General features: G+C 42.8%; 1 protein-coding gene across 1 annotated transcript in view; it reads left to right on the forward strand.

The window, feature by feature from the left end:
• The first annotated feature begins 2,596 nt into the window (after nucleotides 1–2,596).
• VWDE (von Willebrand factor D and EGF domains) overlaps nucleotides 2,597–15,245 on the forward strand; it is a 66,588-nt gene continuing 53,939 nt past the window's right edge. Inside the window, exons 1-2 of the mRNA XM_065398452.1 lie at nucleotides 2,597–2,678; nucleotides 14,953–15,137. Coding sequence (XP_065254524.1) covers nucleotides 2,597–2,678; nucleotides 14,953–15,137 — 267 coding nt within the window. The remainder of the gene's footprint in view (nucleotides 2,679–14,952; nucleotides 15,138–15,245) is intronic.

Consider the following 15,245-nt stretch of genomic DNA (forward strand, 5'->3'; position numbering starts at 1 on the left):
TGCATTCTTCTAGCCCCAACCATTACAGGTCTGCACTCTACTTATCCCAGTCCCTTCCTACTCCCTCTTTGCAGATACCAAATTTTCAGAAAGCAGATTGGGATGGAGGTGATCTACTGTGGAAGATCCCCTTTACACACAAGAGGGGTTGTTGGTAGGGCATTCTCTGTGAGAGTCGCTCTGTTCTGGAACTCACCCCTTTCCCTAGATCTGCCAGCCACCAGATTTATTAGCCTTCTAGACATGCTGCAAAACCCATCTTTTTTTCTCTCTTCTCTCAGATTGCTGAGAAGGAACAGGGAAGGCTGAAGTGGATGGATTTATGGGCAGTCCAGGTTTAAGTTGTTATTGTTAATATATGGGACAGCCAGATAGAGCATCAGATGGGTGCCTATAATTTAGAAATGTTAGGTAAGAACTGAATACACAGGGATGTTGGGAGCATGAACTGGTTCATTAGAAGGAAGATTTTTCTGATATTCAGCCTAACCCTTCTCCTTCTGAATTTTGTCCCATTACTCTTAATTATACCTGCCCTTACCACCCTGAAGAACTTCACTCAGTCCTAAGCAGTGTAGTTGTTGTAGCATGTCGGTCCCATGATATTAGAGAGACGGAAGGTGGTCCAATACAAGATATTACCTCACTCACCTTGTTTCTCTCAGTCCTCATTGTTTAAAAGGTTGCCTTCCCTCCAGTAACAAAATGGTTTAGATGAAATTTCAGCTGATACCTTTTCTTATACACATTTCCCATAGCCATTTAACCTGAAAAAAATCTGGCAATTTTGGAACTCAAACCCACCTGAAAGATGTAATATTTGGGGGGAAAGCCCCTGCCTGCTTAGCTCTGTTTGACTTCTTCCATTGTTTGTAGCTGTCAGGACATGTGGAGATATATTTACACCCTCCTCAAAGAAATGTTAAATATATTAAGGCAGCCACTGAAGCTATTATAGCTATCAGAAAGGAAGCCCATTGTTTTTATGGTGCCTGGATTTTTGGCCATCAAATTCAGTACTGCCATCGCTCGTGGTTTTATTGTGATTCTCTTGCTATCAGATGTTCTTAAAGCTCTTGGATTCATGTGATTACAAGATAATTTCAGCTTTTATTTAGAAAGAAGGTAAGTTTCTAGCTCCCGTGGCTGAGGAGAAAAACTTGAAAACCTGAACCCTAAAGGCTTTAACACCAGATGGCAAATCTTCCCCACCCCCCACCCCGCACACCACCTTTTAAAAAAAATCTTAATGATTTTTAAGCCAACATCATGATTTTTTTTAGAGCCTGGCTCATGGTTTTTGAACATTTGGTGTTAGTAATGCTGCAAGCTGCACTTAAAGGTTTTCTTGCTCCAATGTTGCAGAATGTTGAATACAGAATTTCACTAGGGTCAAATAGCACCTCTCTGCAGAGACCCAGCAAACCTAAGTGCCTGCCTTACAACAGTCTCTGTAGAATAATAGTTTTCTTTGCAGAAGGTTTAGTAGAATGCAATATATTGTTTAAGTTTTAGGTGTCCTCTATATACAGGGATCACACTTCCAAACTTCACACGTGACAAGCCATTTATTTATTTTATGGCTTTGTTTGCAAAAGAGAGGGCAATAGGTATATTCTGTAAAAATGTGTATGTACTTGCTGTGCCCATGCATTTGCCAGCAAAAATCATTAAATGCCTGTGCAAAATGGATAATTTGTGCATGGACACAAATACTTACAAGCCATTTGCAAATATGGGAGCTTTGCAGCCTTCTTTGAAAATCTGCCACCGTAAGGAGATGCTTTAACTCTTATTCTAATGATAATGAACTCAAACACTGCAGCTTATAACAGTTACTCCAGTGTTTGGGTCTTTTGCTGTTGTACGTTCTGGCATTTTAGAGAAGTGTTCAAAATCTAATCAGAAAGCTATCTGAAACTGGCTCTTTTGCATTTCATTACATATTCTAAAACGGGGGTCCACTTCTGTGAAAACGGGAGCCCCAGGGTGGGGAGCTAAGTGGAGGACCCATTTTCTCGGACTGCGGACACCTTTGCCGAACTGAAATGCTGGGCAGGGGAAAGGATCCCACCAACCAAAACTGGGGAGCGTCCCACGCAGCTCGGGGATGTCACAAGCCAGCTGGGCTGCGGAGTCCCGAGCGCTGGGGAACAAAGTCACGCCGGAGAGGACAGCTCCCAGCGCGGCTCTGCGCGCTCCCCGGCGTCACAAGTGCCTGTGTCTTGAGGCCACGCGTTAGCCGAGAAGCTGGCAAGCAGCAGCAGTGACAGCCGGGAGGCAGCAGGGAGAGCGCGCCCCATAGCCCCTGCCGGCCGCAGCTCGCTCTCCTCCCAGCTCGGCTTCCCGCCAGCTCCGGCTGCTGCTGCTCTGCTTCCCGGGAGCCGCCTGCGGGGAGCGGGCGCGTGAGGCTGTCCCGGGACCCGGGTGGCTCGCGGTGCCTTAGCACCAGCATCCCCCACCCCGCCAGGCGCAGGCACAGAGTTAAAGCGGGGCCGGGCTGCTCTGCTGACCGCTGGGGCAGGAGGCTGCGGGGGACTGAAGGGAGGAAGCCCCCAGCACCCCTCCGAGGGGCAGAGCAGCCGCCCTCTGGGCAATGCAACTCCCGGCGCTGCGAGCCTGGCCCCTCTGGCTTGGGCTGGTGCTGCTGGGCTTGAAGGCAGCGCCCTGCCAGCAAGGTAAGGGGTGGCGGGGGGGTGTGCTGGGTGCAGCGGGTGCTGGGGGTGTGTGAAGTAAGATATGGGGGGCGGCTTCTGAGCAGCCTTGGAGCTGTCCCTGAAGCAGAGACTCCAAAGTTATGGACAGACTGGGACCAGCTTAAAGGGGGGGGGCAAACCCACCCTGAAGCTCCCCAGGCTTGTGCCACTCAGGTGGGAACCCTCCACCCCGCTGCTTCCCCAGTTCTTTCAAGTCCCTTGTACCATTAGCTGTTTGCCCAGAGGGGGCGCTAGCCCACTGGGGGCCCTAAGCAGGAACATTTTGGCCCCCCTCAACACATAAAAACCGAGAGTGGAGGGGTCTTGAGCTGCACAGGGCCCTAAGCAATTGCTTAGTCTTCTCCCTCCCTTCACTTGATACTTTGTTCAGAAATTTTAAACTCCCCCCGCCCCATGACTTCTGCCAGTTGTCTCTCTGAAAGCCAGGTTTTGCCAGGAACACCCAGCTTCTGCTTTGTTCAGCAGGTTCAGGGGTGGCAGGTACTTGCTCCTGTTCTTCCTTGGGGAGGGGGTGTTATGTCTCCAATGTTGGGAAATGAACTACTCTGCTAGAGCCCGTGGGCTTATGTCTAATGGGAGAGGATGCTTTTCCTTATCCACTTCAGTGGCTTCAATATTGGAGTCACACTTGGGCTTTGGTCAGGGCCGGTGCTACCATTAAGGCGAACGAGGCGGTTGCCTAGGGCGCCAAGATTTGGAGGCGCCAAAAGCGGTGCCCCCAATTTTTTTTTTACAGCGTTCCTCCCCGAGCACACGGTCGCTGCTCCACTTCTCCCGCCTCCCAGGCTTGCAGCGCCAATCAGCTGGGGGGGGGAGGGGGGCGCAAGGTGGAAGTTTCGCCTAGGGCGCGAAACTTCCTTTCACCGGCCCTGGCTTTGGTGAAATTAATGTAGTATATTTAGTGGAGTGTACCTTTGTCTTCACCTTCATATGACTGAATCCATCCAGAAGCACCAAAGTTAGTTCATCTAAATTATTTTAGTTGCGCGCATTGTCCTAAACTGATGACTATTCACTTAAAGGGTATTATTAAATAATTTAAGTGTGATAGCCATTATCTTTCTTTCATTATGGCAGCATAAGCACTGACTATTGCAATAAAGCTGACCAAGGTGTTGGGGAAAATACTATTTAACTCAAGTTGATTTTCAGACTACAATAATGCCCAGGGCTTTGTTTACACTAGCACTTTTGTCAGTAAAACTTTTGTCAGTCAGAGGTGTGAAAAAACACACCCCTGACTGACAAAAGTTTCACCGACAAAAGTGCTGGTGTGGACAGCCTGTGTCGGCAGGAGATGCTCTCCCTCTAACATAGCTACTGCTGCTTGTGGTTTAATGATGCCGGCGAGAGAACTCTTTCCCGCCGGCATAGAGCGGCTACACTGGAGATCTTACAATGGCGTAATTGCAGCGGTACAGCTGTGCCACTGTAAGGTCTGTAGTGTAGGCAGAGCCTAATTGACCCATTAGCCATGGTTTCTTCAAGCACATATATACATTAAGAGCCTGATCCAATGCCAATTGATTTTAATGTAAAGCCTCCCATTAACTTCAGCAGGCCTTAGTAAAAATACTGTTTTACCAGTCTCCAGCTGGAGCCATGCACTCCAAATCATGAAGACTCCAGTCAGTAGTGTCCTCCCTCTTCTCCTTTGTTTCCACTTAAATTTATATTTGCTTTCAAGTCTGGTAGTTATATATAACTAACTTTAGTGGAAGCGGGAACTTTAATGAACTAGAGAAATTCTGAAAAATTCTTTTTCAGTACTACATTGCTGTTACAATCAACATCTAGAAAGGAAATGCACAATTTAAAATCGTTTAACATTCTTAACTTCTCTCCACTCTGTTCTTAAACATGCCCTATTATCTTTAAATATTGAAGCACATATGGTATGTATTGTCACACCCTGACCTGAGACCTCTGCAAAACCAAGAGTTAAGGATTATTGTGAGTTATAAGATGTCTTAAATATTTGTTATTTTCTCTTTAAGTATTTTTTTAGGGAAAATCCACATAACGAATTGTTAGAATAATATGTTATATGCTGAACCATTATACTGTATTATGTTAACATGTTTACACATTTTTAAGTGTCTTATATAAATGTTTAAGAAAGTTAAAAACTTAAGTTATCAACATGATAGGCTGCAAGAGTTCTAACATCTGTAACAATTTAATTCATAATTAAAACTAGTGCAGTGACTATTTTTATATATCTCACTTCTAATTTTTTGAAAGAGTGATTTTATGGAAATATGTATGATTTCATCTCCATTGCCTAACAGTGCTGCTATGGATAAAGGCTCTGTAACAGTTCTATTTTATATATCACAGCTATTAGGATAGTCAATGGAACTACTTGTTCTTAAAGTTAAGCACAGTTGTAAGCACTTTCCTGGATCAGTGCCAGAATGCTCAGCACCTTGCAGGATAGAGCCCATAATGAGTCAGCTTTGGCACAGGAAGTGTGGCAATCCTGAAGAAAATGTTAGAATAAATATTAGAATTAAGAAACAATGAGAGTCAATACTGAAACTGAATCTTCCTTGAAGGTCAGAGCTTTCTATTAAATAGTGGTGTGGATACATGGGAAAATTTGCAGGTGTTTCGGGGAAATGCCCATTGAATGTGAAAGAGAAACTCAAATTCCAGCAAATATTTGCATATTTCCCCATGAGTGTCACTGTACTGTTTTTCATCAGAAAATATGTGCTATAGTACCTAGACAAAATAGGAGAGTTTGAGTTTCTGGAGCCAATTTTCCTGATATTGGTTTTTGTAATTTTGTAAATTACACCAATGTAGCTCCAGTGATTTTAGCTGAATTATTTCTGTTTTGCATCTATGAGAGAGGAGAATTAGGTTCCCAGTCTGAATTTTGGATTTCTTTATTTTAAATTAAAGTCAAGTCTGTGATGTTACTCTACTGTGCAGTTTTATAGTTTAACTGTAAGATTTCTTTAATTATCCTAAAACAAATAGTTAAAATTTAAACTTTCTACTAAAGTACTTAGTCTTACTAAACATGATAAGATTTTTTAAATGTCCCTCCCTCTCCCCCAAAAAAGAGAGAGAGAGAACAAAGATGAATCTTTTGATGTAGCTGAATGTAATGCATTCCATCAGGAAAAGATGATTTTTCACATAATGGCATATTTTATTATATTGCAAATTAAGCTCTTGAGGTTACTTCTTATTTTCCTGGAGTGTCATTTTGTGACTATTGCAAATAGGTTCCTCCAATGGCATGTCTTAATTTGTTTTCAATATCTATATATAAAGGGCCGTCCCTAGCTATTCTGGGGCCCTATGCAGCCCCCCCCATGGGGGGGCAGGCCTCTGTGGGAGAGGAGCAGGAGGCTGTCCCCAGGCCTCCGTGGGGGCGGGGCTGTCTTGGGGGGACAGGGGGGAACCACCCCCCAGCACTCACTGGCGGCGCGGCTGGGGCCAGGTCTGCACTTCTTGCCACCGGTGAGTGCACGCCCGGCCATGCTGCAGAGCTCAGGGGATTGAGGGTGGGGCTGGGACAGGAAGAGGCGGGGCTGGGGTGGGGAAGGGACGGGGCAGAGGTGGAGCAGGTCGGGGGCCCTGGGGAAGAGGCGGAGCAGGGGCTGAAGCAGCTGCGCTGGTGCCCTACGCAGCTGCATACTTTCCGTGTGGGTAAGAATGGCCCTGTATATATATTTGCACATTTGTATATTAAAACATTTCCTACATATGCCCCATGATAGGCAGAGCTGGTAGCGCTGCCTATAGTTTAGGTTGCCTGACACTTTCCATTATAAGACCCTGTTTTCAGTCGCTTATAACTTTGCCAGTGTCATAACTATAAAGGGAAGGGTAACAGCTCTCCTGTGTATAGTACTATAAAATCCCTCCTGGCCAGAGACTCCAAAATCCTTTTACCTGTAAAGGGTTAAGAAGCTCGGGTAACCTGGCTGACACCTGACCCAAAGGACCAATAAAGGGGCAAGATACTTTCAAATCTTGGGGGGGGGAAAGGCTTTGGTGTGCTCTTTGTTTAAGGTTGTTGTTCGCTCTTGGGACTGAGAGGGACCAGACATCAATCCAGGTTCTCCCCATCTTTCTAAACAAGTCTCTCATATTTCAAACTTGTAAGTAAAAAGCCAGGCAAGGCATCTTAGTTTTACTTTGTTTTCTCAACTTGTAAATGTACCTTTTACTAGAGTGTTTATCTTTGTTTGCTGTACTTTGAACCTAAGACAGAGGGGGGTCCTCTGAGCTCTTTAAGTTTGATTACCCTGTAAAGTTATTTTCCATACTGATTTTACAGAGATGATTTTTACCTTTTTCTTTAATTAAAAGCCTTCTTTTTAAGAACCTGGTTGATTTTTCCTTGTTTTTAGATCCAAGGAGTTTGGATCTGTATTCACCAGGAGTTGGTGAAAGGAAGGATGGGGGAAGGGTCAATTTCTCCTTGTTTTAAGATCCAAGGAGTTTGGATCTGTATTCACCAGGGAATTGGTGAAAAGTTTCTCAAAGCTTCCCAGGGAAGGGAATGGTGGCAGCGGACCAGAACTAAGCTGGTAATTAAGCTTAGAAGTCCTCATGCAGGCCCCCACACTTGTACCCTAAAGTTCAAAGTGGGGATACAGCCTTGACAGCCAGTTTTAACTTTTAGGGTTGAAATTTGCCAGGTGTTGGCCTCAGGCAGAACTTTTTTGGAAAGTTTCAGCGAAAAGGTTAATCTATTTCTGAGAACAAGATTAGAGGAAAATGTTGTTTGGCCCATGTTAAAAATATTTATAACTGTTTAAGTGAGACTCTCTAGTGTCTCCGTGATTTGGAGCAGGCAGTTGAAGTTTGGCACAGAAGGCAAGTCACCATGGTGTCTCAAAGTGACTTTTTCTGTCCTTGTCAGAATCCATCAAAATTTGACTGAGTTATAAGCCTCTGAAAATTACTGTTTGCACAAGCTCAGTTGAGAGTTTTGTTAGTCTCTGGGCAGCAAAATTCTCTAAGTTTTCTGTCTGTACTGAGTATGCAGGGCCGGCTCCAGGCACCAGCAAAGGAAGGAAGTGCTTGGGGCGGCCAATGGAAAGGAGCGGCAAGTCCGGGTCTTCGGCAGCAATTTGGCGGCGGGTCCCTCAGTCCCTCTCGGAGCGAATGACCCGCTGCCGAATTGCCGCCGAAGAATGAAGCGGCACGGTAGAGTTGCCCAGGGCCGCCCAGAGGATTCAGGGGGCCCCGCCGCCAAATTGCCGCTGAAGACCCGGCACTTCGGCGGCGGGTCCCGGGGCAGAAGGACCCCCCGCCGCGGGTCTTCCGGGCACTTCGGCAGCAGGTCCCGGAGCGGAAGGACCCCCCGCTGCCGAATTGCAGCCAAAGACCCGGAGCGGGGGAAGCATGGCTCACCCCTTCAGAACTCTGTGCCAGCCACACTGAGCATGTTCTAACAAGGGACTTTCATTGTGCCTCCTTGCTGCTAGGGACACCGTGGTGCCAGGTACTGGAATTGGGAGCAAAGAAACTCTCTCCTGTGCTTTCAGTGCTCCCCTGTTAGGACTTATGCAGAAAGTGAGAACTAAGGGGAAGCAGCCTGAAACAGATGCAGAGGTAAGGAGAAGAGTGTGGGAGGGAAGACAGGGGCAGGTTAGGTGGCTGGTAGGAGGAGCAGCAGAAGAGTCTCATTTGTAGAGAATATGCCCCTCAAGAATCCTGAGTTCAATTTCAGGTTCTGCAGGGCTGACAATACCATCAACAAATAGCTGTGAACCTAACTGGCAAAGTGTGGGTTTAATCCCCTTCTAGTAGGGTGACCTTACATCCTGTTTTGACTGGGACAGTCCTACTTTTAAGCCCTGCCCTGGCTGTCCTGACTTCTTTTCCAAAAGGAGACATTTGTCCTGTTTGTCCTTGCTGACTTGATCAGTTGGCAAGAGCAAACAGGACAAATGCCCACTTTTGTCAAAAGAGTGGGGTGTGGTGCAGAGGGGGTGAGCGGAGATGCCAGCCCCCAGCAGGGGGGAGGTAGGGATGGAGGGGGGGAAGCAGTGTTCCAGCATTCGGGGGCCCTCCAGAGTGTTCCAGCACTTAGGTAACAACCTCCTGACGGGGCTCTCGCAGGGTTCCAGCAACTGGGCAACAGTATGGGGGGGGGCTTAGTCAAGTGGCTGGTGGTGTCCCATTTTCTCTTTGGGAAATATGGTCACCCTACCTCCTAGTGACTGTTCCACATAGAGAATACAGCCTACTATTGTTATCAGTTGATTTGCTAGTTCCAGTGGCAGAGGTCTGTGCTGTGTCTCTAAAGGTTCCAATCCTGCTCATGACCCATGATGGAATTTCTGTTTTTTCAGTTTTCTTTTTAAAAAATTTAGGAAATTATATACACAAGACCTCAATCCCTGTGTTAAAAGAATGTTAATGTTGCAAAGTCAAACACTCAAAGACAGAAAACGCCAGAACTGAAGTTGCCCATGCAATTACTGCTATTGTTTCTATAGAGCTCATTGATATAGAAAATTCCATGAGGCAATGAATAAGTCTATATTCAGTGCAGGGTTTGGATGACATGAAGTAAATAAGGTTTGAACCCACACATTGAATAATGAGGATAAAAACCACCTAACTATTGAATAGATACCCATGCGATGAGCGCCATCCATCCTGTGTAATGAATTAGACAGGGGTCCTGTGGAGTAAAAAAAGGATGTGATTATATAATTAAGTGGGGTACCATAATGCATGAGCAGAAGGGGGCAGAATTAAGGTTGTATGGGCTGAGCGTGTTTGAAAGTCTCACCATTAGTTTAAAAGTCTTTAGGGTGAAACTAACTCCTAGGCAAAGGTTAAGCACTAGGCTATGCATGACTGTGTAAGCCATATGTAGAAGTCTTAAGCGGATCTTTAGTAGAGCTGGCCAGAAAAAAAATTCCCACTTAAAATTTCGACTTTTCATTGAAAAATGGAAAACTTTGAGCCAACCCCCCCAACCCTCCAAATTTTCCAGCTTTCAGCCAATTTTTTTTTCAATAAAAACTTAACATTTTCATCAGAAAGCACTTTTCACTAACACATTTGTTTAATTGAAAAAAGTTGTGTACGTGAATAGCTGGATCACATTAAAAAACCATATGCATAATGCTGTGAACTAAGTTAAAATATCCATTATTATCCTATCTTTATTTTAGGATTAATGATCCTATGACCTTTTGATAGGAAAAAGTTTATAATTACTCTGACACTATGCCAAGAGGTAGAAGTGATATGCATAATCAATATGATATACACATATCAGATTAAGATTTCAGTAAAATGAAAGGTTTGTCTGATGTGTAATTTGACTCAAACATTATACTTAGTCATGGAGAAGATAATCAGTACTATTTGTAAGAGAAGAGATTCAGTTACAGAAAGGGAACCACTGAAGGCACTGCCACATTGTGTAGGTAGAAGAAAACATAAAAGATAGAAGACAGAATGAAAATTCTAATTATGGTTCATGAGCTACTTACATTGAAGCCTGTTTAGAGAACATTTGAATAAGAGACATGACTGACCTTTGATTCTCACAAGGGTTTCCCTCAAATTCCGATGAAGGATAAATTCTCAGTAAGGTCATCCTGTATGGACATGACTAGCCTACAGGCTATTGCAAGCAGTGCAAAAAAACACAGTAGTGACATAGTCCATCACATCCACTTCCATCTGCACTTAGATGATGGAAGATAAAGCTATTGTTATCTGCTTGAGTTGCCTAAAGGCATAACAGATTAAATCACCAGTCTTTGGAAGACTGTAGGATCCTTATATTCTGCTTGAAAGAGATGAGATCTTTTGTTCCACTAGGACATCTTCTGCATTAGAAAGAGGATTATGTGATTTGGGAAGCTTACTCACAAGTACGTTTATCAAAACAGTGATATGAAAAACTTTTATTACCAATGCCAGAGTGAATTAAATGGATACATTATTTTATCCTATATATCTCACATAGAATATATATATATCAATATGAGCTAATTGCATCATACACCCTGCAAATAAAGATTCAACAGATAAAGATACAAAAATTGAAGAAACAGTTGTGGTTCACACTGCTAGTATTCAAATGCCAGATCACCTCCACTCCATTTGCTTGGTGTATAGTTCTACTTGACTTATGGTTCTAGTATGGTGAGTGTTAAGATTAAATGTATGAATCCATATAATAAGAAACACCTTAAAAATTGGCACCAAATGGTGCCCTTTTTAGTAGTTTCACAAAAGGCAGTCTGCACCACTCCTAAAGATTATTCTTTACCTCTTCTGTGGGTAGACAGAGACTGTCTATTGCTGGCAGTATCAATCTGGTATTTTTAATAAGCAATATAGTTTTAATTTTTTTAAAGTTAAGATATTTTCACGATCTAGCTTCCTTTCTTAAGAAAGAGCAGCCATTCACAGATTTATTATATATGGTTTTATCTGTAGAAATTCCATCAACAAGAACCTTCTTACCTTTAACAGATCAGCAAAGCCATCCCAATGTCTCAAGATCAGAAGCTCAAAGCTTTTATTGTTCTATTTCCTAGAAAAGTTTTTACCTTTTTAAAAGCTATGGTTAAAATTTAAAAGCTATGGTTAAAATTTCCTGCCTTTCGTTGGTTTTAGTAACTGCAGTTTTAAGACTCGGAGGCTAGAACATCACTTAGATGTGCAAAAATATATCCATGCCTGTGCATTCACAGTTATATTTACACTTGCTACAATTCAGTGTGTGAGTCAGATAGACTTTTGTGTATGTAATTAAATGTCTACCCATTTCCACACCCAGTTGTGGTAATTGCCTGCACATATATGGTGTTCTTGTGCAATTTTTACATGTAGACCTCCAGTTCCCTTTGGAGTAATTTTGCTCATCATATATGGGTTTCTGGCTATCGTATGTCAGTTTCAGTTGACTACACTGTGAAATGATAGATTGTGTGCAAGGGACCTTTGGAGAGTCCTTAGTTCTGTTGGAGTAAGATTTTGACTTTCCTATTATATTCTTGACCACCTTCTCCTATTTAAAATTAAAAGGTTTCATATACAACAAATGAATTATGAAGTTAAAACCTTGAGCAAAAGTGCTTTTTGCAGTATTTACATAACTCCATAATTCTTTGAGCTAGGCTTAAAGACTAACATAGTTATCAAATCATGTTTGCTGTCCACAAAGGTAAGAAAACAGCCATTATAACACAGATACAATTAATCATGGCAAAGAATTGTGCTAACACATGATTAATTTTGTAGTGAAAACAGACCCTTACTGTATTTGACAACTATAACTTAATTTGCCACTAATGAGACCAGAGTTTTGGGGCCTGATCCAAAGCCCATTGAAGATAATCGAAATACTCCCATTGACTTTTATGAGCTATAGATCAGGCTCCACTTCACTTCACTTCTCAACTCCTTTTCCTGTTTACACTGGGTTGGAGTTGCCCACAATTTCTCTTGGAGTTTCAGTCCTTTTCTCTTCAAATATCTCTTGACAGAATCTTTCCATCTTATTCTTGGCCTTCCACATCCTTTCTTGCTTTTTTCTTCCTCCCATGCTTTCTTTGCTGATTGTTCTTTTCCCATTCTTATCACATGACCACCCCACCTCAGACATGTGCTCTCCAGCCTATCTGTCATTGAGAGTTCCAAGTTCATCTTCCCTCTAATTTCTTCCATACCCTCCGCTTGCCTGCCATTCTCCTCAGTCTGTTATTTTCAACTACCTGTATCTTCTTTTCTTCCATCTCCGTAAGATCCACCGTTTCCAAACCGTAGAGCAGGCAGAGACAAATACACACCACACAGCATACACTTTTCCTTTCAGTTTGGTACTGGTCCCAGAGTGCACCTGTCATGTTTTTTACTTCCATCCATTCACATTGGATTCTTCTTTTCAGTTCTCCAGATCTCTTCCTGATGGCATTAAATGTACTTCCCAAGTACACAATTCTTTCTTTTGATTCAACTTGTGTCTGGAAACTTCAATCAACAACTCTTCTTCCACCTTCCCTACTTGCATAACTTCAGTTTTCTGTGTGTTTACCTTCAAACCATGGTCTTCAAACACTCTCTGATACCATATTTATCAATTCTCTTTGCTGTATGTATCATCGGCATACATCAGTTTTCTCTGTGTCTCCACAGGCTTGGTTCTCCTACTAATTAACTCCATAACTAGGATAAAGAGAAGTGGATATAGCACACTGCCTTGTCTCAATACCACTGTCACCTCAGAATTTTCCGAAATTTCCTTTATTGTTAGTACCTTAGTTGTTGACCCTCAATACAGCTTCACTCCACTTCATGAGTCCTCCCTCCCATCCATTTCAATAGTCCAAACACCAGCTCCCATGGAACCAAATCATATACTTTCTCAACATCAATATAAGGTGGCTACTATAAGGTGGGTGCATAACTGGCTGGATAACCGTACTCAGAGAGTTGTTATTAATGGTTCCCAATCCTGCTGGAAAGGCATAACGAGTGGGGTTCCGCAGGGGTCTGTTTTGGGACCGGCTCTGTTCAATATCTTCATTAACGACTTAGATATTGGCATAGAAAGTACGCTTATTAAGTTTGCGGATGATACCAAACTGGGAGGGATTGCAACTGCTTTGGAGGACAGGGTCATAATTCAAAATGATCTGGACAAATTGGAGAAATGGTCTGAGTTAAACAGGATGAAGTTTAACAAAGACAAATGCAAAGTGCTCCACTTAGGAAGAAAAAATCAGTTTCACACATACAGAATGGGAAGAGACTGTCTAGGAAGGAGTACGGCAGAAAGGGATCATGGGGTTATAGTGGACCACAAGCTAAATATGAGTCAACAGTGTGATGCTGTTGCAAAAAAAGCAAAAATGATTCTGGGATGTATTAACAGGTGTGTTGTGAGCAAGACACGAGAAGTCATTCTTCCGCTCTACTGTGCTCTGGTTAGGCCTCAGCTGGAGTATTGTGTCCAGTTCTGGGCACCGCATTTCAAGAAAGATGTGGAGAAATTGGAAAGGGTCCAGAGAAGAGCAACAAGAATGATTAAAGGTCTTGAGAACATGACCTATGAAGGAAGGCTGAAAGAATTGGGTTTGTTTAGTTTGGAAAAGAGAAGACTGAGAGGGGAAATGATAGCAGTTTTCAGGTATCTAAAAGGGTGTCATAAGGAGGAGGGAGAAAACTTGTTCACCTTAGCCTCTAAGGATAGAACAAGAAGCAATGGGCTTAAACTGCAGCAAGGGAGGTCTAGGTTGGACATTAGGAAAAAGTTCCTAACTGTCAGGGTGGTTAAACACTGGAATAAATTGCCTAGGGAGGTTGTGGAATCTCCATCTCTGGAGATATTTAAGAGTAGGTTAGATAAATGTCTATCAGGGATGGTCTAGACAGTATTTGGTCCTGCCATGCGGGCAGGGGACTGGACTCGATGACCTCTCGAGGTCCCTTCCAGTCCTAGAATCTATGAATCTATGAATCTATAAGCTATATAGCAGTTACACTCTTTGTTTATCATTCTTTCAAACATCTGTCTCATTGCAAATATTGCATCTGTCATACTTCTTCCCTTCCTAAGGCCATATTGCTCCTCTCCTATATTTTACTCTACCTTGCACCTTAACCTTGCCTCCAGAGCTCTCTCAGTGACTTTCAGAGGCTGACTTAGCAGGGTGATGCCCCAATTGGTGTTTGTATCCCCTTACTCTTGCAAAGAGGCACAATCAATTCCATTCTCAAGTCATGTGGTATCCTAGCTTGATCCCAGCAAACATGTAGTAATCTATGAAGCCACTTTACTCCAATATCTCCAACTGTCTTGATCATATCAGTAGTTATCTTCACCAGTTGCTTTACCATTCTTCATCTTATTCAGTGCTTCTTCTGTCTCTACAGAGATCAATACCTTTTGAGGCTTCCCCATAATTGTCAGGGTTACATACACTAGCAACTCTCTCTTCTCATTTAACAGCCTTTGAAAATATTCTTTCCATACCGCTTTAGGGTTAGTTACCACACTGTTCTCATCCTTCACACATAAAGATTTCTTCATATCTTCATGTTTAATTGTTCCTCTTTTTTGCCAACCCAAAAACCAATGGATCAGGCCCCAAGTGCAATACAATTTGGCTAGCAATACTGTAGCATTTTCATGTTTTCTAGTTAAGAGGATTTAAAACCTTCTATAATAATATTTGTTTGACAGACAGATTATATCTTAAATATTATCTTATATTTGTTTCCACAGCTCTTGAATGTTACCCTGGTGGACATCAGATTCTTCAGAGTCCTTACCGGAGCGTTGATTTTGATTCATCACAACTACAGCAATCAGCTATTCAAGATCTCATATGTGACCATTCACTAACACCAGGATGGTACCGCTTTCTAATATTTGATAAGCCAGCTGAGATGCCAACCAAGTGTGTGGAGGTATTGGTACACCTGATTTTGTCTTTGAGACATAACACATGATTTTTCTTAAAATGTTCATAATAGGATAGGTACCTATCAAATGGAAAATAATTAAGAATACTTATT

The sequence above is a fragment of the Emys orbicularis genome, chromosome 2 (assembly GCF_028017835.1).
Source record: "Emys orbicularis isolate rEmyOrb1 chromosome 2, rEmyOrb1.hap1, whole genome shotgun sequence".
Taxonomy (NCBI): Eukaryota; Metazoa; Chordata; order Testudines; family Emydidae; genus Emys; species Emys orbicularis.